Raw genomic sequence first — 24,582 nt, forward strand, 5'->3', positions numbered from 1 at the left:
TTTTCTTCTCACATTTGGTCACTATCCCATGTGTCACTTTTCACCCAGTGCTGAATCCCCAAACCGAAAAAACGTAAAAGCAAGATCAGAGTCAAATAGCTAAAGTCCTATATTTGAGTAACAACTACAGCAAAGAACTGTGAAAAAATTATACAGCATAGCATACTATGGTACATAGCCCTAGAAAAGACAAAAGCAATGTGAGATAAAGCAATACAATCAACTGGACTATTTACAAATAGGGCTATGATTAAATAAGGTTTGATAAACTATGCTTGGATGGCTTACCTGTTAAGAAAATATGGTTTAGACCCTCGCCTCACTTACAACTCCAGGAATGTCTGGCTGCGGCAGAAGGGGTTGGGACGGGAAGAATTCTACCCTAACACACCCTTAAGGGGATTGATTTTACTTCCTTACGGTACAGCTCTTCAAGATGAAGTTGTAGGTGGCTCTGAAAAGAGCCTTTGGGTCTAAGATTAGCACTTAATGGAAAAACAAGTTTACGCCCTTTCACCACGGATGCGGCGGGCAAGCTGGATGTCCTTGGGCATGATAGTGACGCGCTTGGCGTGGATGGCACACAGGTTGGTGTCCTCGAAGAGCCCCACCAGGTAGGCCTCGCACGCCTCCTGCAGCGCCATCACAGCAGAACTCTGGAAGCGCAGGTCAGTCTTGAAGTCCTGCGCGATCTCGCGCACCAGGCGCTGGAACGGCAGCTTGCGGATCAGCAGCTCCGTGGACTTCTGGTAGCGGCGGATCTCGCGCAGGGCCACCGTGCCGGGGCGGTAGCGGTGCGGCTTCTTCACGCCGCCCGTGGCCGGCGCGCTCTTGCGGGCCGCCTTGGTAGCCAGCTGCTTGCGCGGCGCCTTGCCGCCGGTGGACTTGCGAGCGGTCTGCTTGGTGCGAGCCATGACAAAACCCCACGACGGGTGTTCTCCCAAATGACAGGGAAAAGCACTCAGCCATCCTTCTTTTATACAGCCAGGCCACCAACTATTGGACCCAAGAACATTCGAAAGTACCCGCGCCCTCCTCTGATTGGTCCATTTCTGTGCCTGGCCCCGGAAGAATTAAGAGCTGCTTTCGGGTTGGTGAATGAATCTTAAACCCTGCCCTTTAACAATAGCGACTCCGACGCCCTGACGTCATTTTATTACGCTTTCGCTTCCAAAACGTACAGCAAAATTACACAAAGCAACGCGGGCACCGCCAACGGATTGATTTTTTGTGTAATTTTTTTTTTTTTCCGGTACGCGGGCTTCTCACTGTTGTGACCTCTCCCGTTGCGGAGCACAGGCTCCGGACGCGCAGGCTCAGCGCCCATGGCTCACGGGCCCAGCCGCTCCGCGGCATGTGGGATCTTCCCGGACCGGGGCACGCACCCGTGTCCCCTGCATCGGCAGGCAGACTCTCAACCACTGCGCCACCAGGGAAACCCTCTTTTTCTTTTTTTTTAAGTACAACCACCAAAGATATTTTGGAAGTGCTTAGAAAAATTAGATGGGCTGCCATCTAAAATGATACTCAGATTTTCCTGAGTCTGGCACAAACATTGTGGAGTCAGGAAGATGTTTCTGACACGAGGGCGAAGTACCAAGGATCTAGTAATTTACTCAATCCCTTCAGGAAATGTGTAATGTTTTTATAAAGTTGAATAGATGCAGAGGTTTTGGGTGTTCCTTTAAGTCAACAAAAAATGTTGAAGGTTAACTTTAAATACAGTGCTTTTCACTATACTGAAAGTGAGTATACTTTCCTCACTCCAGTGCGAAAAACTTTACAAGTCACCGCTGGAACAAAGAGGAAAGTAGTTTGACTATAAACTGATTCACCTGTAGTTAATCCGGTCAATTTAAACTCGTGTGGCTTTCCTCACAGTCATTTCGCACATACTCTTTACTGACTTCCCTCGGGACACTCACTTATGAGCTGTGATTTTTCACCTGATGTCACAACCCTCATATGGGCAGAACTGAAAAGCATGACAGCTCTTTAAACGAAAAAGGTGGGTGGCTCTGATAAGAGCCTTTGTAAGTTGCCTTTTTTTTTCTTTTGGATAATGGATAACAAAATTGCCGTGCAAAAGTAATAAACACTTTACTTGCCCTTGGCCTTGTGGTGGCTCTCAGTCTTCTTGGGGAGCAGCACCGCCTGGATGTTGGGCAGGACACCGCCCTGAGCGATGGTCACGCGCCCCAGCAACTTGTTAAGCTCCTCGTCGTTGCGGATGGCCAGCTGCAGGTGGCGCGGGATGATGCGCGTCTTCTTGTTATCGCGGGCCGCGTTGCCCGCCAGCTCCAGGATCTCAGCCGTTAGGTACTCCAGCACCGCCGCCAGGTACACCGGCGCCCCGGCACCGACACGCTCAGAGTAGTTACCCTTGCGGAGCAGGCGGTGCACCCGGCCTACGGGGAACTGGAGCCCAGCTCGCGAGGAGCGGGTCTTAGCCTTAGCACGAGCCTTGCCACCCTGTTTACCACGACCAGACATAACTATCAGACCACAACTCAAAAACCTTCAAAATAAAAAGCAAACAATAAACAACACAGCGGCGAGAGCAATATTTATATTAACCAGAGGTAGGCTTGTGCTATTGTCCCATTGGCTACTATTTAAGAACCAATAGGAAATCAGAACCTGCATCCTTCATTTGCATACAAGACTTCCGTCTAGTGTGAGTTTTCTGTTTGCTCCAATCTCATACAGTCTGGTGGGCTTTTAATACTGTTAATAATGGAGTCTATTTGGTTTTTTCAAAGCACTGTTCTTAAATGCAATCAGAAGCAGGAGTGATTATTCTTATTGTTCTGACTTTTTGCTATTGAAATTGTGACTCATGATTTTTGGAAAGGAATAAACGCAGCACAATTTAGAAACAATATTTAAGAGGTAGGTACTTCTATGCCCAGTGTTACTTTAACTCTTCTAACTCTTTAACTCTTTTGACAGGAAAGAGGGAGAAGAGGAAACAAAAAATTTTTTGTCCCGGCCCAAGTCTTAAACTATCTGAACAATGAAAACTGAAGGCAAGAACTGGATGATCCAGCAAGTCTTCCGTTTCATTCACAGCTTACCTATGAAGCCTTCCAGGGTTACCTGGGAGGTATGTAGAGTGAGTACTGTCCTCATTTTAGAGATTGCGAAACTGAGAGAGACCCCGTTTGTTTGCCTTTGCCAAGGTTAATGGGACCAAGGACAACAAAATCCTGTCTGAAAAACTTTGTCGTCGTTCCCCAGTGCCACTCTCAACCTTCCTACCCTCCCTCTTTTCTCACTTGGCTGCCACACACAGGATTCTAATTACTTTAGAAAACTCCTCCATCATTCTCCATATCGTACTGAACTTCTTGCAGTTAGAGTGAAAATTTTGCAGCACATAAGGACTCCTAAGAATGAGAGAACAAACACCCTACAGCACATAAATACTCAAAATGAGATTACAGTATACGACTATAAAACACTATATTAATATTACTACAGGGTGTTTGGTCTTACGCTCTCATGTTGAGGAACATAAAATTAAGATAAATTACCGAGGGCGATCTTGCCGTTTTTTCTTTTAATGGTCCATGAAATAGAAATAGATGGGGCCCAGATGGAGGCGGATTACTATTACAGGAATTTTTGAGGACTCCAGCTTAAAAGTCTACTAACTAACAGGATGGTAAAAGGAACAAGAGCCTGGGTGTGAGAAAATTACTTCTAAACCAACTCGGTCAGAGAACTATATTTTGATCCAGGCAACCAAGCAGGAGAGTAAAGATGCTCATTTCCTGTTTCTTTTTTACCTTCTCTCAAGTCTTTTGACTCCTATGACGTTTTCTCTTAACAATATTCACTTCCTTTTTATTATTTATTATTATCTTCACCATGGACAACAGCAGTATACATCAACACTGGCTCAGTGTCTGAAATGTTTCAAAACCCGTGATGCAGATGTAAAAAGGTATCTCAGATGCTGCCTTGAAGACTTCATACTCTCTTTTGAAAAGGGCAGGGGGCGGGGAGCTGGGGGGGTTGTATACCTGAAGTTTAAATAGTACAGCATTTTTTGCATCCAAAACTGAAGGTTTTAAGCAATAAATATTATAAGAGCACATGGAGAAGAGTAATCACTGTGAATTAGAAGGGTTAACAACTCGAAAGAGATGTACATTTAGCATTTATTCAACATAAATAAATAGTGCCAGAGTGTTCTAGGTGATGGCATGGTGTGCCCTTGGGGTCGCTGGGGAGGAAAAAATTTTCCTCTACCCTTCTAGGTTCTTCTGGCTGGTCTAAGAATTAAATTGACATGAGACAAATTAACAGGAAAAAATTAAATTTCATTTCATTTGTGGGTCGGACACAATAAGAAAAATGAGACCCAAGGACAAGTTAGGCAGTTGAGGCTTATGCCATCTGAGAGAAGAGGTTACGGGCTTGGGACTTCAAAGGGTAGGAAGGCAATTCACAGGACGATGAAAACAAGAAAATGTTTTGTGAACAAATGTTTGCTGGGCCAAACAGAAACAATGGCACCCAGAAAAAAATTTTAATGAACAGTCTTTGCTAGGTTCCCCCCTGTCTGCACACCTCGTTCAAATTATACTGTAGTTATCTAGGTGAGACCTGCCTTCCTGGAACAGGTTCTCTATCTAAAATTCTTTTAGGCATTTAGGGGGAAGGTCAGAGTTTCTTCTTGCATCTTTTGGGCCTTGATTGCTTTCAGCTGTAAATTCTCTGCATGCCAAAGTGGCACATCTTGGGAAGGCCTGCCCTGAAACCCATCACTGCCATATCAGTTTAATTATTGCACGAACCGAAGAAAATTGTTCCCCCTCCTACAGAGGCCACATGGGGATCCTGGACTTCCACCCCCTACCCAGCAATAATGAGGCACCTCTTCCCTGTCAATGTCAAACAGGCTGAGCAAGAAACTTGGATGCCACTCCCACCTGACAATGAGGCAGTGCCCCTCCTTCTACCCCAGGCGGGAAGGGGGCCGGGAAGGGGGGGGGGGAGATCTCTTAAAAACCATAAATTTAAATAAGATCTAGAGTCTCATAACAATACCCAAAAATGCCCAGGATAAGTTTATTTTAAAAAAAGATCACTGTCATACCAAAGTCTCCATTTGAGTGAATAAAGATAATCAACATATATTAAGACCAAGAGACACATATGTTAGAATTCTCCAACTAGGATTCTAAACCAGCCATCATAAAAACACTTAAATGAGCAAGTTGGTGCCTCATCAGAATCAGCTGGGGAGATGTATGAATTTTATTTCTGGCTTCTCACAATTTCCCACATAGTTTTGGAGTCTAGCCCTGAGTCCAGGAATCTGATTTTTAATTTCCTTTTTGCTTGTTAAAGATCAGCCAGGTATCAGTATAGATGTCAAAAGGGCCTAGCTTTGAGTTTAGGGGACCCAGGTTTTGGTTTGGGCTTCTTATTTAAGGGTATAGTTTTAGGTAAAATATCAACTATTAGGAAGAAGCGGGAGAGAGGAGAGAAGAAAGATAGAAGCAAGCAAGTAGGCAAATATTATGAAAGACAAGATGGGGAAAAAAATAATTCTTATCTCAGGAGATCATTTTGAAGAGGCTGAGATATTATTTCCCAGATCTCACTCCTCCAGGGAGTGATTCTTAAATTGCAGCTTGAGTTCAATATTTTTTTTTACGGGGTGAGGGGGGGGTAGTTATAATCTAAAAAGCAAAAATTTTAATTTCTAAGAAAAGCTTCTCTTTCACAACTATGTTTTCTGTACGCTGAGATAAATGCTTCTCATATAGCAGTCAGCTGATTTGTGTGGGAGCTGGGAAAAGATCATTTAAATTTAAATTTTCTTTTAAAAGTGGTCCTTTTCGAGAAATTCTACTTCAAGTTTTACTTCTTCATCCAGACACACTGTTGTATGTCACCTACATACGGTGCTCATAAACCAAAGGAAAAGACTTTTCCCAACCTTTTTAATAGGCAGTCAACTGCTGCCCCTTTTCCCGGCTTTTTCCCCTCCCCCAGCCCCAGGCCTAGCCCAGCCGTAACTGACTCCTTTTCCTCAACCAAGGCCCTTCCTATCGGGATTACTTTTGGAGTCGCGGGTATTTTGAAAAAGGTTTCCAAGAAAAATCAGCACATTTTCCTCTCCAACTGGGGCCCTCCCGGTCTGCGACGAGGTGACACCAGATGGGGAGGGCGGGAAATTCAAATCATTTGTCCCTCCTCGAGCTGGAGTGCCACCCTTTCAAGCTCTTCTAGTGGCATCCCTGAACGCTAAGTGACCAAGACACGGGAGCCCAGATTTCAGGAATGAAAGAAAGATTGCAACGGCTTTAGATTGGCTGTTGCCATCAGTAAACAATTCTAACGCGGAATTAGAAAATCTCACTTCAACCATGTGACGAGAGCTTGAGGTAGTACCCTATAGAAGTGCCCACAGCTTGTTAAAGGAACAATTTTGCTTACTGTTTCTACAATCCCAGGGGAGTTCAGGCTCCCAGAGAAAATGCCACTACCTGCCCTCTGTTCCGTCGGGACCCCTCCTCTCCCCTCCCCCTCCTCCTCCCCACACCCCGTCCCCTCCCCCACATCCCCTCCCCGTCGCCCCCTCACACCTCACACCTCCCCACCCCTACCCCTCGCCCCCCTCCCCCACGCCCCCCTCCCCCTCGCCCCCCCCGCCCCCTCACCCCCCACCCCCACTCCTGAAAAGGCAGCCTGGATAATCATCTCCTCAGGGTCTCTACTCTGAAATCCCCTAACCGCTTCCTTACCAAGGAGGGACATTCCCATCACCATTAGAAATTTCAGGAGGCTTTGTAGAAAGGAGTGAACACTTCCAACAGCTTAATAAGCATCTGGAAGTTTAATCCTTGGGGAAAAGATGAGTTTTTTTGGGTAATGCGACACAGTAACTCATGTGTTTTAAAGCCGATAAACCTTCCAAGTCGCTTGGGGCTCTGGCTCCAAAACTGCTTCAACTATCAGCACCACAGAAAAAAACACCTGAAAGTAAATGTAACCAGTAGAGAATTGCACTCATCATCAAAAAAACGGAAGTTTCAGCTCTTCTTTGACAAAGTGGGTGGCTCTGAAAAGAGCCTTTGGATTAAGTGCCTATACAAGCACTTACTTGGAGCTGGTGTACTTGGTAACGGCCTTAGTGCCCTCGGAAACAGCATGCTTGGCCAGCTCCCCAGGGAGCAGTAGGCGCACAGCCGTCTGGATCTCCCTAGATGTGATCGTGGAGCGCTTGTTGTAATGCGCCAAGCGCGACGCCTCACCCGCGATGCGCTCAAAGATGTCGTTGACGAACGAGTTCATGATACCCATGGCCTTGGATGAGATGCCGGTGTCTGGGTGGACCTGCTTCAAAACTTTGTATACGTAGATGGAGTAGCTCTCTTTACGACTACGCTTGCGTTTCTTCCCGTCTTTCTTCTGCGCCTTAGTGATGGTCTTCTTAGAACCCTTTTTAGGGGCCGGAGCAGATTTAGATGGCTCTGGCATAGTTCTTCCGAAGAGCTGTAGTAAACGTTAAATCGCCTTCTCCACAACTAGAACTAGTAGTGTGAAGAGTTCAGAACCCATATATTTATAGTCGTTCAACGCAAATGAACAATCAAGAGGTCTCACTTTTGATTGGATAAGAGTAGTACAGGTTCACTAAGGGCGGGAGGGGCGTGGTTTATGCAAATAAAGGATACACAATTTGTTTTTCTATTGGATAGAAAAACAGCATACTTTTGACCAATCGGATAGCTTGCTGGGGCATCCCTGTACTGTCTGTAAAATGATTTGTTCCTATGTCATCCAGCGTTTATTCCTTTTGCTCACAATGTTTGTTGTTAAATTGTATAAGGTAATTACGTCTGGCCGTGGTGAATAAGTAGGCAAGATTCGAGCTAAAGCTAAAACTCGATCTTCTCCAGCTGGTTTGCAGTTCCCAGTAGGCCGCGTACACTGGTTGCTCCGTAAGGGCAACTACTCCAAACGGGTCGGTGTCGGGGCCCCCGTGTACCTGACGGCCGAGATTTTGGAGCTGGCGGGCAGCCCGACCCGCGACAAGACGCGGGTCATTCCGCGCCACCTGCAGCTGGCCATCTATAAGGAGGAGGAGTTCAACAAGCTGCTCGGTAAAGTCACCATCGCTCAGGGCGGCGTACTGCCCAACATCCAGGCTGTGCTGCTGCCCAAGAAGACTGAGAATCACCGCAAGACCAAGGGCAAGTAAAGCCTAGACAAAATACGAAATTCTTTTTTATAAACTGTCTAGTGGTTCTTTTCAGAGCCATCTACATTTTCATTTAAAAAGCTGGTAGCCAGGTATCTATCTCTGTTTTGTAAAAGACAAAGTGACGTCAAAACGCTGACTTCCAGGGAAACTGGACTTCCCACAAGCATTATTTTAGTGCGTACCGGGTGAAACTTCCGTAGTCAACAAAAGCGTTTCTAAAGAGGAGGCAGAAGCATCGCTCGGGCTTGAGAATAAAAAAAGCAAAGAAATTTTCCTTTTGCCAGTAATAAACCTGTTCGGGCTTTCAAGGTTGTAAATTTAAGCAAAATCTATTTTTTTCTGACGAAAGTTTGGTTGCAGTCCAGTGTGTATCTGTCATCACTTTTACACGTGATTTTTTGAATCATCCACCCAGTGACACTGCCATGTAGTTTCACAAAAGAAAAACTCAGGGTTAGGGGAGCTGTGATGACCAGAGAAAGTGGCAGTCCTGGCGGTTCGAGATTTATTTAAACCTAACCCAGCTGTCTGGGGGAGAAAAAACAATTGTACTCAGTTTAGTGTGGACCAGCTGTATTGACAACCCGCGAGCGTGTCAATATTGACACGCTGAGAATATTGAGAATATCAGGGGAACTCATCAACTGAATCGGAAGTTAACATGGTCCTTAAGTGTCTCGTTATGCACGCTGTAGTTGGCGGTAGGATGAAATAGAACGTAGGAAAATTCCTTCAGATCCCAGAGGCAAAAAAGGCACCGGGAATGGGTGGTAAAGTAATTCATCCAATCAGATTCTCTAGTAATTAATTCTCCTTCCCGGTCACCTTTCAGCCAATGGTTTTATCGCGCGGTACTTTTGAAAAACTACAAGACCAATCAGAATGCTTCTAACTATATTTAAAGACAACTGCCTAAGCCTGCAACAGGCCTGTGGGTGTGTGGTCAATCGCGCGTTATGGCTCGCACTAAGCAGACCGCTCGCAAGTCCACCGGCGGCAAGGCCCCGCGCAAACAGCTGGCCACCAAGGCGGCCCGGAAGAGCGCACCGGCCACGGGCGGCGTGAAGAAGCCGCACCGCTACCGGCCCGGCACGGTGGCCCTGCGCGAGATCCGCCGCTACCAGAAGTCCACGGAGCTGCTGATCCGCAAGCTGCCGTTCCAGCGCCTGGTGCGCGAGATCGCGCAGGACTTCAAGACCGACCTGCGCTTCCAGAGCTCGGCCGTGATGGCGCTGCAGGAGGCGTGCGAGGCCTACCTGGTGGGGCTCTTCGAGGACACCAACCTGTGTGCCATCCACGCCAAGCGCGTCACCATCATGCCCAAGGACATCCAGCTTGCCCGCCGCATCCGCGGAGAGAGAGCCTAAAGAAAATTATCTTCCTAATTGAAAAAAGGCTCTTTTAAGAGCCACCCACAATTTTACTTAAAGGCGGTTGTGACATGATTGCTGAGGCGTTAGAAATCACTAATGGTGGAAAGCGTATAGTAAAAACTCAAGTAAGGGACTTTAGTATACATAAAACCAAAGTAAGCCTTTATTCGGGTTAGACTTATTCAGGGAATTATCTCTCATAATTAAAATACTGTCTTCAGGTCAGTTGGTCTACCCAAACTGGAATTGTAGCTCAGGCAATAGGAACTGACCTCAGTACTCACCAGCAGAGATCCACTAAATTTATGTAACCTTTAAGATTTGCCTATGCATCTGAAAATCAAGGGGGGTTGAGATACTGAAGGGTACCAACTGTAGAGCTTTTTCTACTCATGCCTCCTTGTAATACAAAGAACATTTACTTAAATGTTAATTTTTTAAAAAAAGTTTCCACATATTGATGCACAATGTAACTGATGAAGCAGATGGTTTTCTGAGGCTTAACGCTTACACAACGCGGTGACTTAAAACTACAAACAAAATTACAAAGTAGATACTGAATATTTATAATGAGAAAATTAACAAATTCCAATTTTACGAAAAAACAAAACCATAGCTATCACAAAATTCAGAAAAATAGCACATTAAGTTGAATACACACTGCAATGCTTTATTTTCCTATATTTTTGACAGCATACTCTGATTCCCTCTTTAAAGGAAAATTGTTTAGTAATATTTTCTATAGAGTGTAGACAGTGGGAAGAGAATTCAGTATTCCCTCTAGGGTGGTTGATCACAATTTGTTTTATTCCATTGATAACTTAGAATTTCAGCCTCAAAGCACCGTAGGTGATGTCAAGTTTTTAGAATTGTTTTCAAATTTGGAAAATCCTCTGTCAAGCTTCTTTCATATGTGAATTGTAAAATTTGGAAGAATTCTTCACAGACTAGCTTCTGGCACTATACATTTCAAATCTCAATTCTCCCCTATGCATTCACTCCCAGTGCTGGGTACATGGATATATGACGTCTAGTCCCATATTTTCTTGCCATTAATCCAGGTGAGTTTATCAGTGGGCAGTAGGAGTACTCCTTGAAGCCATTCTTAGAGCAGACTGGCTAGCAACAACTGAACTATCAATATATATAAGCACATCTGCACATCACTTTATATATGTCATTAACCCCAAACAAAATATAGATGCAAGTAAATTTTCTCAATGCCAAATATTCTCATCAACATCCCAGCATAATCAGACAAAAGGTGAATTGTAACAGAAGATTGAATGGACAGAAATGGTTTTTACCAGCTGTGATTAAAATCTGTCAACATTGCAATTTTAAAAAAAAGTATTCTTTAAATGAGGGCAAGTGAACATACTATACTCCCAGGGGCCCCTCCCAGGACCTTGGAAGTACAGGGTCTGACACTTGAGTTTCATTAACTTCAGGGTAAATCTGCTTCTCAGCACAGGTTATGCTTTTCCAAATTACACATGGCCTTCCTTGCCCTCCTACCACTCTGTTATACCACACCTCAGCAAGTGCCCTGTTGAGAAACACTGGTCTCGGATGACTCAGGACTCTGAGATAGAGTCAGCATAATTATAGGATCAGGTCAGCATAATTATTTCCTTGGAAACAGCTAGATTCTACTCCAGAGCAAGTATTCTCTTGTGTGTTCCTTTCAGCGTTTACATAGATCTTTATTGTTCAAGACGGTAGCCAATAGCCATATGCGGCTATTGAGCGCTTGAAACACGGCTAGTCCAAATTGAGATGAGCTTAAGTGTAAAAATACATACCAAATTTCAAAGAGTTAGTATGAAAAATAGAACTTAAAATCTCCTTAATATTTTTACCTTAGATGACTTGTTGAAATATTTTTATTTTAGTGGGTTAAAATATTATTAAAATAGATTTTACTTGCTTTAGTTTTCTAAAATGTGGCTACTAGAAAATTTTTGATTACTTACGTGGCTCATACATGGAGGATAATTATACTGGCTCACTGATCAGATATGAACTCATTATGTCCTTAATGTGACCAAGCCTCAGTAATAATGGCACCTACCTCAAGGTGCTGTGACAAGAATGTGTTTGAAAATAAATGAAGAGTGTTCAGCAATAGTGCTTGGCACCCTCGTAAATTAGTGCTCAAGAAATGCTAGCTGTCAACACTATTGCTGTTACCACTGTGCCCTATATCCCTGTTCCCTTCTGAAATTCTCTAATGATGTAATCACGTCTTGTACTGGACCTGTCCCTCTCTGGCATGGATTTCAACCACAAAGTTACTTTTACATCTCCCTCAGGCTTAGAAGAAATGATATCTAGAGCACTGCCTAGGGGAAGTAACGGGATATTTAATTTTTCAGCTATGAGAGCACTGTGTATGTACAGAAAAAAATTTTTTTTACAATAATGCATTTACAAGGAGCCTTTAATTTCTGCGTACACTTCCAACGTACACGAACATTTCATGAATTTTCATCATTATCAGTCAGCAGTTTAGTTTATGCAGTATTCATATTCATTGCCACTTTTGGCTAATCCAGCCATGTTTGACCAATTATTTGAGTATATTATTGCTGTTGCCAATATTATTTTATAATAATAAGTGAATACTGAAAATAATATTAATAATGTCAAAATAAAATATAGGTTTTATAAACTAAACAAAATCGTGACAAAGACCTTTTCGTTAAACTAGCTAATTTTTAGAATTGAATGAATGTCTTATTAGACCCAAGCCGGTAAACTATGTGAACAGTTGTGAGGGAATGGAACAAAAGTAAAGAACACGGACAAAATTGAGGAAACATTGTTGAAGACTATCTAAAGTCTAGGTAAAATTAGAGATTTTAAACAATAACTTAGCTCTCTGTGAATGAACTCTTCCTGAAGCCTTACTAAAGAATGGTTATATTTGTTTTTGAGGAATATGTTTTACTTGAAAGTAAAGGACATGTTTCAACTATGCAAATACATTTGCAGGAAACATTCAATGATAGGATCAACTGTATATAAATCCAATAAATTTACACCCCAAAGGGCATTCACAAGAAGTTTGAAGAAAAATTAGAGAATCAACTCTCTTTGCTTAGGTTGATTCCTTCCCTGCCTCTTAGAGCTGATGTGAAAATCAAGCAAATGGGTGGAACTGAAATTATTTGAAGGAGAAAGGGAACATAGAAGTACATGGTGCTATTACTATAAGCCCTATCTGTGATTATATGTGGAGTGTCTTTATTAGGTCTCCTGGTTGTTGCAACTTGACCCAACCTGAACTAAGTGGAGAGGCCCCGGTGGCAGGAGTTCAGGTGGCTCAGAGAACCAGGAACTCAGGAGGTGTCAGGAACCCAGATCTTGCAGCACTCTCTGTACACCTCTCATCTCTGCTTTTCTACACACTTTGGCTCCATTCTACTCTTTTTATCCACTAGATCTCTTGGTTTCTCCTACACAGTGACTAAGACGAGGAATGAACTCCATGGCCACTACCACTAATGCAGGAAATTACTCAACTCACAGATTCGTCCTTGTGGCAATGGTTGAAGAACTGAGCTGCAGGTCTGCAGAAGCCCCTGACCCGGGAAATTGTCTTGAGAAATTCTCTGCCCACCAGAATAGAAATAGGACGCTGGACTTTCTCTACCCAGGAGGAATGCCATGAATATGAAAGAATCTACATATAATACTGTTAATGAAAACTAAAGCCCTTTATTAGAGACATCACCTCCCCCCGCTCAATACACACACAATTTCCAAAACTTAACCGATATATTTTTTCTCCTTCGCGTAGAAAATGTTGGGTGTTACAAATGTTACAAAAATGCGTTTAAAGCATCTTCGATTTTTTGATGTTAAAGTCCACCTAAAATGAGGATCCTTGACTGGCCGGCCAGGACAAAATGGCCGACTAAAAGTTGTTTTTCATGCGCTCAAATCCATCACACATTTGTTGAAAGTTACACGATGCGAGGAACAGAAACATCCCTGGTCCAGCCTTGCCCTGGGTGGAAGAGTCATTGCCACCGCTGTAGCAGTTTTTCAAATGTTCCTTTGCTGCCACAGCCCACAGGAATTAACAAAAGAATGCGAGGCAAGAGCGCCTGCACCCACCCTCCTCCCAGGATCGGATGATACCAACGCCCCCGAGAGCCAACAACTTGACTTTCGAAACATGGAAAATGTCCGAAATACCAGATACATTTCTGTATCACGCGAATAGTGCTAACCCAACGGAAGGAAAACAAACATTGGAGACTAAGGATGGAGGCCGGCCACCATCCAATTAAATACAGGGTGAAAATTACGGGCTGGGGAAGTGAGCCAACCCGCGAGCAGGGCGGGACTTTTGAATGAGTTCTTAGCCCAATCGGAATATCCCGTTAAGACTAAGAAACTGGCTGGATTTCTTTGTGGTTGTATTTGCTGTCCACAGGAGTGGAGCGGGGCAGGCGGATAGCCCAAGTACGCAAGCCTCCGGACAGCGCTTGTAATTGCTGACCAGGAGACTAACCAAAAGCACCGCAGAGCAAAGAGCAACCCATAGGGATGGGTCTATGCCCTGCAACCTCACAGCAGTCACCCTGCCAAGCCCTCACTGCCCATCTTAGGGTAGCGTGAGCAGCCTTCTGCAACGACTCCTGCGCAACCTTGATTTAGATTAAAAGGCGAAAGGGGATATAGGTATACAGAAACAGCAAGTACGGAAGGAGTATACAGGTCTTTTTTTTGATATCAGTGGTGGCTCTGAAAAGAGCCTTTTTGGGTTTTAGAAGCAGACGATTAACAACCTACTTCTTTTTCGGTGCAGCCTTCTTGGGCTTGGCAACCTTGGGCTTGGCGGCTTTGGTCTTCGCTGCCTTAGCTGCGCTCTTGGCGGCCTTCTTGGGTTTCGCAGCTTTAGCTTTCCTTGGGCTCTTGGCAACTTTCTTGGTCACAGTAGCTGCGGCTGGCTTCTTCGCCTTCTTCGGGGTCTTCTTGGCGGCTTTTTTCGGGGTGGCCGCACCCGTGGCTTTCTTGGGCTTCTTAGCTGCCCCAGCGGCCTTCTTGGGCTTGGCCGCACCTGCTTTCTTAGCCTTGGGCTTGGCTTCCCCAATGGCCCCTTTCCTGTTGAGCTTAAAGGAGCCGGAAGCACCGGTGCCCTTGGTCTGCACCAGAGTGCCCTTACTCACCAGGCTCCTAAGACCCAGTTTGATGCGGCTATTATTCTTCTCCACATCGTAGCCCGCGGCTGCCAGCGCCTTCTTGAGCGCAGCCAAAGACACACCGCTCCGCTCTTTGGAAGCGGCGACAGCCTTCGTGATGAGCTCGGACACCGGCGGCCCAGACGCCTTCCGGCGCGCCCCGGCCGGCTTCTTGGCCGCCTTTTTCTTAACCGGGGTCTTCTCCGCAGGAGGCGCGGCGGCGGGAGCGGCAGGAGCGGTCTCCGACATGCTGAGTGCTGAAGATCTAGAACTCGGGTACAAGTGGCAAGTCGCCGATGGAACTACGCTTGGGCCGGGCCGCCGTATATATAGAGCGCAGGCGCGCGCTGATTGGTGCTCCGGTCGCCCGCCTGGCTGGCAGGCTCTGAGCCGCCGCGGTGCGCCCAAGTTGTGTTTGTTCCACTTCACAAAAGGGGGAAAATATTAAAATACGCAGCACCAAATCACCCGAATTTGGTCGGGAAAGGATCCGAGAAGCCTCAGGCTTCGTGCTCTCCATTTATTTTTTCCGCAACCACAAAGACTACTCGTCCAGTCGTCCCCAACTCCCCCAACTCCTAGGGAAGTCCTGGGCAGTCGGAGACCACTTTCTGTTTTTCTTCTAAATTACCTGTTCGCTCCTTTGCCCCTGAAAGTTCTTTTTCTCAGGGGTGGTTGGGCACATGCTTCCCTTTTTTTTGAGCCAAAAATGAAATGGTTTCCACCTAAATTTTCACCATAATTCTGTTTCTTCGCAAGGGAAGTAACACAGGTCCTCTGTGAATTCTGCGTACAGACCCACAGGAACTGTGGACTGGGACCAGGATTCTGGGGCCAGTCCAAAGCAGTTAGGGCGGGATGGGAGGGGGTTCGTAAGCCTTGGGGGGGTCCTGGATGATGGGGGGTTAGAGACTTAAATCTTTGATTTGAAGACATTGAAACTCTATCAAATCCCTCTTTTCATAGATGGGGGCGGGGCACTCTTCTCACTTCTCCAAAGGCGAGAAATTGGGCTGTTTTTTAAAAGCTCTCGGGTTTCCCTCTGGGTTGTGCAAGGCAGGGGGTCTGGCCCTCAAGGATAGGGATAATGAGGGAAGAAAGGAGACCCCCTAAGCCTGCAAATAACCCCCAAATAGACTTGGCCGCTAGGGACGTTTAGATGATCTGTTTTCAAAGAAAACAAGCATTTATTTATTTATTTTTGCATGCCGCAATAAAGAGATGAATTTCAGCACATGAAAATTCTAGGTTACTTCCAGTAACAATATCTAACACATGTCGTGGTACAGGACACTCTCTAACTGGGAACCCAAAGATACAGATGGAAATAAAGCAACTGGCTTCAACAAGATACACTTTTGACTTTTAAGATGAACTATAGATTTGAAACAGAAATGAAACGGCAAAATTTTAACAGAAGTAGAGGAAAATTACTAGAACAAATAAATTATTATGCCACTTTTTGCTGATAAGCTCACCTCTTATCTCCTCTAAAGCCGGCCATATATATTCTATTCTAAAGCCCCCTTTACTACTACTACATCTAGATAAAAATATGTACTAAAGATGTCAGTCTTAGATGTGATAGTCAAAAGGGGTTATACAAATTAAGTTCACTGATGAATGAAAAATGAGGTATCTTCTTTTAGACTAAGGATAACCCCATGGTTTCACTGAATAACATTCATTCAACATTTGGAAACTATGTCTACTACTGGTCATGTCCTCTGGGAATTAACAGCCTAATAAGATTAGTGATGGATGAATTAGCAACCACAGAAAATCGCTTTAGACCTGTCATCCATCAGTGTGACTTTGGGCATAGGAATTGTAAGAAATCATTGAAAGTGTACGAACAACTAAAGTACCTTCATCATGCTAATATGTTTTGGTAAAAACATAAAATAAGAACATGCCATTTTGTTCTGATTCTATGTGCAATGAGCCCCCTCTTCATCTGAAACTCAGCTAAGTATGCATGACCACCAGGAAAAGAGCTGTGTGGAGTCTTGATTACCAGGTCACTGAACCTCCCTTCACTATAAAGTGGTGTACCTGGGCTTCCCTGGTGGCGCAGTGGTTGGGAATGCGCCTGCCGATGCCGGGGACACGGGTTCGGGCCCCGGTCCTGGAAGATCCCACATGCCGCGGAGCGGCTGGGCCCGTGAGCCACGGCCACTGAGCCTGCGCGTCTGGAGCCTGTGCGTCTGGAGCCTGTGCTCCGCAACGGTAGAGGCCACAGCAGTGAGAGGCCCGTGTACTGCAAACAAACAAAATTGCAAATAAGCAGCATGTAAATTTGATTACTGTAATTCAGTTTTCTAATATGACCACTCAGTTTAAATCACTCAAATCGCATCTCTCCATATGCAAATCTGAAGTCCAGAACCAGCCACTCAAATTCTTGCTCTCAACCTCCTGGCCACATAATAGAGATCAGAAGGCAGAAAAACAAGTAGCCCTTCTCTAGATCCCTGTAACTTGTGTTGAGAAAAGTCAAAAACAAAGCAAAGATATTTCTTCATGTCTTTTCAAGCTGTAGTAGAGAATTCTCCACGAGTCCACTTGTGGTTCATCTAATGCTCTAAGGCCATGCTATACAGTAAAATGGAATGTGAGTCATACACGTAATTTTAAGCTTTCTAGTAGTCACAATGAAGAAATAAGAAGAAATAGGTGAATCTAATTTTAATAATATATTTTACTTAACTCAGTATATCCAAACTACTATCACTTCAACATGTAATCGATATTTAAAAATATAAGACAGTTTCTATTCTTTTTTTCATATGGTAAGTCTTCAAAGTCTGGTGTGTATTTTACATTTGTAAAATTTCAGACTAGTCACATTACAAGTGCTCAATGACCACATGTGACTAATAGCTGTCATACTGGACAGCACGCTGTCCAGTATGACTTAATATTTCCTTTTCGATTGGGCTCAGAGTATGCAAAATTATACGTTTACTTGTAGAAGATTGATACATTAATAAAGGTCTTGTTCAGTAGAGATGCAAGTGAATTCTTTCTAGTAGAAAAGATAACCCTAAAAGTTATGATTGTATTGCCTAATAGGAATTAAACAATTTTGTATCTGATTTTTCAGCCTTCCAGCATTCTTTCTTGCCCTGACTGAACACATATTTCATTCTCCTGTATCCTGCTTTGACCTAACTTTTTCAATTCTGCTTGCTCCGTCATTAATACTGAAATCATTCTCTGACCCGTGCACAAGCTCACTATACACAGTACTTGTATGAGAGTCATGTTTTGAAAATTATACTTTTACACTTGGTTATTCAGTTTGTCCTACAAGCTCTGAATCAGAATCTTTAAAAACCATTCTAAAAAATTGGAAGATACAAGATTTTTTGACCATGAGCTATAAAGCCACCTTAGATCTTGTAGATGTCCCATGAAGTCTCAGGTTTTGAACAAACCTGTGAGCAACAAAAGACCTACTAAAATTAACTCCAGGGAAGATTCAGATTAAGGTAGTTGTCTGCCCACTCAAAATTGATGGTCTCGAGATAGCCAGCAATAAACTGAGGACAAAGGTAAATGTTGCCATGCAATAAATTGTGTATTCTTGTATTTACACACATCCTAAATCTTACGGGTTGGCTAATTTTGTTTCATATTCTTCGGGTCGGGAAAGCTGGTGGACAAAGTTAAAGATGCAGAATGTCAAGCCCAAATGGAGCTGGAGCGAGAGAGAGAGACTCAGACAGCAAGACACACTCAAAGGAGAGTGAGAGGAGTTGTTGGGACAGGTGTATGGATCCGGGGCTGACAACTGATTTTTCTTTCACTTCCTCCTTCTACCATGCCAGGAGAGTGTTCTGTCCGTTCGTTATAGGCCCCAACTGGAAGTTATTAAAACCTGATTTTTGCTGACTCGCCAAGGAAACTTTCAGTTGAGACTAAAATTTCTGTATCTTATTCCCTGACACACTTTCAAAATACACTGCGGAAACCAACAGAGAATATAGTAGTAAAGCACGTAGTGGGAGCTCAGTGAATACATAGAGAGTATTACAAAAGGAACAATACATTGCAAAACATTTGGAACTGCTATTAGAATCACATCAGTGACACAAGAAACTAGGGCATTAATAGCCACCTGATTTTTCAAGCTTGTTTTCAAATGACTTTAAATGGTTTCAAAAGTGAAACCCACCCTCAAAAGAAAAGGATTTGTCAATAGCGAGAAGATATACATTTTTACACTTTCTCAGTTTAGGCTGCTAATGAAGGCAATTATAAAGCACAAGATGAAAACATATATTAGGCAATAGCCTTAATCAGAATAAATACATGGCTTTACACGATGACTATTTTGGAGGAAACAGGGGCATACAAATTTTGGTAGATTTGTTAGGACATGTTATTGCTTTTTATTTCCTAGCTCATCACTGTGCCATGCATAAGATTTTCACATATGCTTACTGAGCACTTGTTAAGCAAAGGACACCAGGAGGGAACAAAAGCAAAGATAAGCCAAGCAAAGTGTCTCCTCTCAAGGAATTATACGTTTTGAGACTGACACAGACAAGTATAATTATCATACAGTGTGATAAATCTGATAAGAAAGACACAAACCACTGAGAGAACAAAAGTATAAAAACCAAAAATGTTCATGTGCTGCTTAAACGTTTGCCTTCAAGTACTTACTAATCCAATTGGGAAATGAAGACATCAGAGAACAGGCTAGAACAGTGGTTCTCAAAATTTAGATTTCAGGACCCCTTCACATTTCTAAAAATTAGTAGCCCCCCAGTAAGTTTTGTTAATGTAAGTTACATATATATAGATATTTACTACTTTAGAAATTAAAACTGAGTATTAAATTTAATAATCACATGTATATGGTGTTTACTACCTATAAAATGAATCATATCTATTCATAATTATATATAACAAACAGCATAGAATATATTCATTTACATTATGTATATAGATTTTGTACATAAAATGTATAGCACATAATACTATATATACTATATAGAGATTTATATGTAAAATATATAGTAGTATAAATATATAATATTAAATACATACTACTATATATTTTACATATAAATCTCTACATAGTATGTATATTTTATATATACTATATATAGACGTGGATATGAAATCTATAATATGTAATACTATATATATAATATTATGTATTATAAATGTAAATGATAGAAGGTCAACTCAGGAAGGTTCCTCACTCCGTAGCCCATTCAAAATCCTGGCAGCCCCAGGCTAATCTGAGACTTGTAAGGCTGCCTGAAGGTTGGGAGCACAGCTGAGTTGTTAGTGCAAAAGAGCGGAAGTCAAGACAGCAGCCTTGGAGCCAGCACACTCATTTCCTCCTCCGTAACACTCCCCACTGCTCCCTCGTCCCAGGAATATAGTGAAGATTGAATTAGATAATGTGCGTACAGTTCCTGGGATTGGACAGAGCACACAGTAGCCTCTTATTTAAGGTTTATTTCCATTACATCCTTGTACCATGGGAGCCTCCTGTCTTGGGGTGACCCTGAGACAGCTGATACTCTCCTTCATTTGGAGGAGTGGGTAAGAGTAGACCAAGTCCAACAAGCTGGTTCACTCTTTCCAATTATGTGTGCTTCCCCTGGCAGCTTCTGAAAGGTCACCAGGCCTAGGAACTAACCCAAGAAAGACCTCAGGAAGAGATTCTAATAAGAAGAGAAGAAGCTTGCCCATTAGAGAAGGGAGATGTGTGTGTGTATGTGTACTGGGGAGTGAGAGGAGAGAACATAATCAATAATCCTGACGTCACCCTGCATTTTTTACTACTGAACTCACTTAAACCTTCTTAAGTTAAACACAATTTCTGGTTGGGACCAAATTCTTACAATGTTAGCTTACCTAAGAATTTGTAGCTATGCTTCAGTTAATACGTAGATTTCTTATACTTTTCATGGTTAATGATAGTAGCACTTATATTTACCTCTTAATTTTATAAAATAGTCCAGGAAAAATACAGATGTGGCATAGTATGTTTATCAAAAGGACTGGCTCAGAAGCTGGAATGCCTGAGTTCAAACTCAACTTTGCCATTAGATAATTTTATTACCTCCTCTATGCCTCAGTTTTCTCATCTATAAAGTGGCAATGGTTGTACTTGTTTTACAGGTTGCTATGAGAATTAATGAGTTAATGTTTATGTAGTTCTAAGAATAGTACCTGCCATGTTGTAAGTACAAATTTTTATATACATATTTTAAAAATTATTTTAAAAGTTATACATACATTCTTATAAACACAACACCATTCTGTAATTGTTGGTTTAAGAGTGTCAATAATACTAATAAAGATAACAGTTAACTGAACACTTTCTATGCACCAGGCATTATATGCACTATGTTCATTCTGTCTTCACCACCATCCTATGACTACCATCACAAGCATTAGTACTTCACCAATAAGGAAATGAGATTGAGAATTCAGATTTCTCCTAGGAGAGCCCTGCAGACTGATTACAATTCATGTACCCTGAACACACACACACACACGCGCGCGCACACACACACACACACACACATATCAACTGAACTAAAGTCAAAGACCTTTGTTTTTCTATTATAAAATTAAAATACTCCCATAACTATTAATTACTTACTAGTCTGTTTAATGAGTTGTAGGCAGAAAGCGTTTTCACCCCTGCAAACAATTCTGCACGAATATCACACCCTTCCGGCAGAATCAAAGGTGTTTACAACACATCTTGCTGTCTGTTCTGATGGACACTAGATGGCGAGCCCAACCAACCTAAGCTCATTTTGGCGGCTGGCATGTTCCAGGCTCTCCAGGCCCTTATGTAATTTTTAACCTTTAGTTATAATTTAACACTTTTCTGTTTCTTTTGGTGAACAGAAATTTTTATTCCCGTTTGACAGATGGTGATCCTGACACCACTGTGAAGCCCTGAGAGTTCAGCAAGTCTATAGGCAGGCAAGAGCAAGGGAGGAACAGATTAAGTGGCTTGGACTGACAGTTGTCTAAGTAGTCCAGAAATATCATGCTGGATAATTATTTCATTCCACAAAAAATTAATCTGCACCTTCGATAATCCCCTCTGGGTTTAGGGAATAAGGAAGCAAATAAGACAGGCTCTACCCTTATGGTGGAATTTGGAGGATGGGGACCTAGAAAAAGATATGGAATAATGGCTGTGGAAAAGGTCGGAGTGGACATGAAAAGGAGGAAACAGTCGACTTTCCCCAGGCATGGAGGTTAGCCATAGTCTTACAAAGGCAACTTTTAAAATACTAAATTATTTTTCTTTCCTTTCTTAAAGTAAAAATGACCACAGTGAGGAGGAAGATGACAGAAGAAAACACTATTGTGCAAGATAACAACACTGGTACTATCTTGGTTAAGGTATATCAATTATGACAATGGTGATAGTAATAGCAAATTTATTACACACTATGTGCTAATAAGGATAAAAAGATTTAAAGGGTTTGTGACTTTGCAATGTGCCTAAGATCAACCCAGCACCTTCATTGTAACACACACGCTCCAAACAAAGCCTCAAGAAGTAGACTGCACTGAAGTGTAGGTTGTGTAAAAGTCCAATTAACAATTTAATAAATGGGTTTGTTTTGGCTTCAACCCTTCCCCGCCCAAAGGCATTTACAACGTAGGATGTCGTTGGCACCAATAGGCACTAGATGGCGCTCCAAATTAACACTGTTCTTGTGGCCAGGCTAAGTCATCAATCATTAACTCTGGGTTGACATATTACCCAGAAGATTTCAAAACTCATTCATATATAGTCTTTTGATGGACAGAAATGATAATTACCTACAGTTGACAGTGACAATATTGAGAAGCTGTGAGACTGGAGTAAAGGCCCAGAGCAGTCAAGTACCAAGCTGGCTACCGGGACCTTTGGAGTCAATAATCTTTATAAAGAGAAATAAATTGTCAAATGGACAAGAAACCCATGGTTGATTCATTCACCTCCTCAAGCAATTCATAAGGAGGAGAAGCACAGATAACTAACCTCGAAGTGCACACAGTTTAGAGTAAGGGGAAAAGGCATGGAAAGAGAATGGACAGAAATGGTTTACATCTGGCAGTATAGTGTGGAGTAGGGACTAAAGGAGAATATGGCCAATTTTACAAAATCATGGGGGTAGAAACAGTCTCGTGCAGAAGCCACTTCAACTGTGTCTTAAATGTGAGTAGCAAATTAGGCATAAGAGCCCCAAAGACCTAAAGAGACTGCATATGTTTTATCCTTTTAAATTATTATTATTTTGATAGTGAGATAACCACAATACAGTCTGTAAGAGGATGCTGACCTATCACCTGGTAGGGAGCAGCATCCTCAGATAAAAAATATCATTGATAATATTAGTATGATATTAGAATATGTACTACTAATAAACATGGTTTAGCCTTGTTTATTTGCCAGGCACTTGTTGAAGGCTTCATTTATCCATTTTTATTCTTTTTCACTTAATTCTAAAAATCATTTTATGAAGTAGCTGTTATTATCACCTCTTTACAAATGAGAAAGTGGAGACGGAGAGTTTCAGTGGCTTTGCAGTATAACTTTCCCTTGAAGATTGATTATAATTCATGTGCCTTTAAAGCACACGTATATACTCATCAGAAATGAGATACAATAGGGTAGTTTACAAAAGCTCTGATTATACTAAAGTGAGCAAGAGTAGACTTTGCTGTTCTTCTCATCGGTAATGAAAAATACATATACGACAGTTTTCATTAGAAGATATTAAATATCGAGGACGTTTTCTCCCTTAAAATTTCTAAGGCTTTTCGAAGAGCTGAAAGATAACAGTTGACAAAAATAGTCATCGCAATGGTCCCAAACTCTTCCCAAATGAAAGAGACATTTATACCATGGTATCTCGTTAGTTCTGATGGCACTCTAAACAAAAACGTACAACATACAGTTTATTCCTAACCTGCCAGTCTGTAATTATTACCTTCTAGGGGTGTCCATATCTGTTAACAGCTGCAAGAGGTCATTCACATAGAGTATCTCATTTGGTGATCAGAAATTATTATCCCCATTTCACAGATGAGCAAACTGAGGTTCAGAGAAACTGGAGTAAGGCCATAGTACCGTTAAATCTTTCCCTTTTTGTAGCTCTTTGGAGCTCTCCTCTGCTTGCTAGATGGTATGCTGCCTGACTCATGAATCATTCAATAAAACCAATTCAATCTTTAAAATTTACTTTGCTGAATTATGTTTTTTAGCAGCAGCTTAGTGACTGAGTAAGGGGAGAGGGAGGGAGGATGGTGGAATTTGGAAATGATGACTAAACGGTACTAAAATGTTTCATTGTGGAGGGGATGACAAATGTTCTAAAATTGATTGTGGTATAGTTGCTCACCTTTATGAATATTCTAAAGCCGTGGAATTTTATACTTTAAATGGATGAATTGTATGTACGTGAATCATATCTCCATAAAGCTGTTACCAAGAAAAAAAACTAATTGTACAATCAACCCCCATGTGCTCATCAGCAGTAGTCAACATTTTCCCCACCCGATTTCATATCCCCACACAGTTAAGAGGCCTTCATTTCCAACTCTGATTTTTTCTGAGATGGCCAAAATTTGCATACATGCTTTAAAAGGTATCACTTATTATATTTATTAGGCACTTAAAGGTTTCAGGAAAATCAGGCACTAATATCCTTTTGAAATTTCTCAGAGAGTAGTTCTCAAACTTTGTTGTGTGTGTTGGGGGGAAGAGGGGTATTTAAAATCCCGTTGCTCTGGTGGCACC

General features: G+C 42.4%; 5 protein-coding genes and 1 pseudogene across 6 annotated transcripts; 2 read left to right on the top strand and 4 right to left on the bottom strand.

Annotated features, from left to right (window-relative positions):
- Positions 1 to 472: 472 nt before the first annotated feature.
- On the bottom strand, positions 473 to 935 carry H3C2 (H3 clustered histone 2). The gene has a single exon (XM_079934859.1). It carries the CDS (start codon positions 912 to 914, stop codon positions 504 to 506), a length of 411 nt encoding a protein of 136 aa, XP_079790985.1. The 5' UTR covers positions 915 to 935; the 3' UTR covers positions 473 to 503.
- A 962-nt stretch (positions 936 to 1,897) lies between these two features.
- H2AC4 (H2A clustered histone 4) lies at positions 1,898 to 2,563 on the bottom strand. The gene has a single exon (XM_079935284.1). The coding sequence runs from the start codon at positions 2,491 to 2,493 to the stop codon at positions 2,101 to 2,103; it is 393 nt and encodes a 130-aa protein (XP_079791410.1). The 5' UTR covers positions 2,494 to 2,563; the 3' UTR covers positions 1,898 to 2,100.
- Positions 2,564 to 7,071: 4,508 nt separating this feature from the next.
- Positions 7,072 to 7,576, bottom strand: LOC307192527 (histone H2B type 1-B-like). The gene has a single exon (XM_079933506.1). The coding sequence runs from the start codon at positions 7,498 to 7,500 to the stop codon at positions 7,120 to 7,122; it is 381 nt and encodes a 126-aa protein (XP_079789632.1). The 5' UTR covers positions 7,501 to 7,576; the 3' UTR covers positions 7,072 to 7,119.
- Positions 7,577 to 7,828: 252 nt separating this feature from the next.
- On the top strand, positions 7,829 to 8,250 carry LOC307192375 (histone H2A type 1-D-like; annotated as a pseudogene). Its single transcript has one exon. The product of its transcript is annotated as a histone H2A type 1-D-like (transcript).
- A 56-nt stretch (positions 8,251 to 8,306) lies between these two features.
- On the top strand, positions 8,307 to 9,617 carry LOC307192711 (histone H3.1). Its single transcript, XM_079933987.1, has one exon. The coding sequence runs from the start codon at positions 9,184 to 9,186 to the stop codon at positions 9,592 to 9,594; it is 411 nt and encodes a 136-aa protein (XP_079790113.1). The 5' UTR covers positions 8,307 to 9,183; the 3' UTR covers positions 9,595 to 9,617.
- Positions 9,618 to 14,347: 4,730 nt separating this feature from the next.
- H1-2 (H1.2 linker histone, cluster member) lies at positions 14,348 to 15,102 on the bottom strand. Its single transcript, XM_079935697.1, has one exon. The coding sequence runs from the start codon at positions 15,042 to 15,044 to the stop codon at positions 14,403 to 14,405; it is 642 nt and encodes a 213-aa protein (XP_079791823.1). The 5' UTR covers positions 15,045 to 15,102; the 3' UTR covers positions 14,348 to 14,402.
- Positions 15,103 to 24,582: the final 9,480 nt, after the last annotated feature.

This window comes from Stenella coeruleoalba (genome assembly GCF_951394435.1).
Source record: "Stenella coeruleoalba genome assembly, chromosome: 10".
Taxonomy (NCBI): domain Eukaryota; kingdom Metazoa; phylum Chordata; class Mammalia; order Artiodactyla; family Delphinidae; genus Stenella; species Stenella coeruleoalba.

Bases quoted from the DNA above. Each gene is read 5' to 3' on its own strand.
- H3C2 (XM_079934859.1), bottom strand. From the start codon at position 914: ATGGCTCGCACCAAGCAGACCGCTCGCAAGTCCACCGGCGGCAAGGCG.
- H2AC4 (XM_079935284.1), bottom strand. From the start codon at position 2,493: ATGTCTGGTCGTGGTAAACAGGGTGGCAAGGCTCGTGCTAAGGCTAAG.
- LOC307192527 (XM_079933506.1), bottom strand. From the start codon at position 7,500: ATGCCAGAGCCATCTAAATCTGCTCCGGCCCCTAAAAAGGGTTCTAAG.
- LOC307192711 (XM_079933987.1), top strand. From the start codon at position 9,184: ATGGCTCGCACTAAGCAGACCGCTCGCAAGTCCACCGGCGGCAAGGCC.
- H1-2 (XM_079935697.1), bottom strand. From the start codon at position 15,044: ATGTCGGAGACCGCTCCTGCCGCTCCCGCCGCCGCGCCTCCTGCGGAG.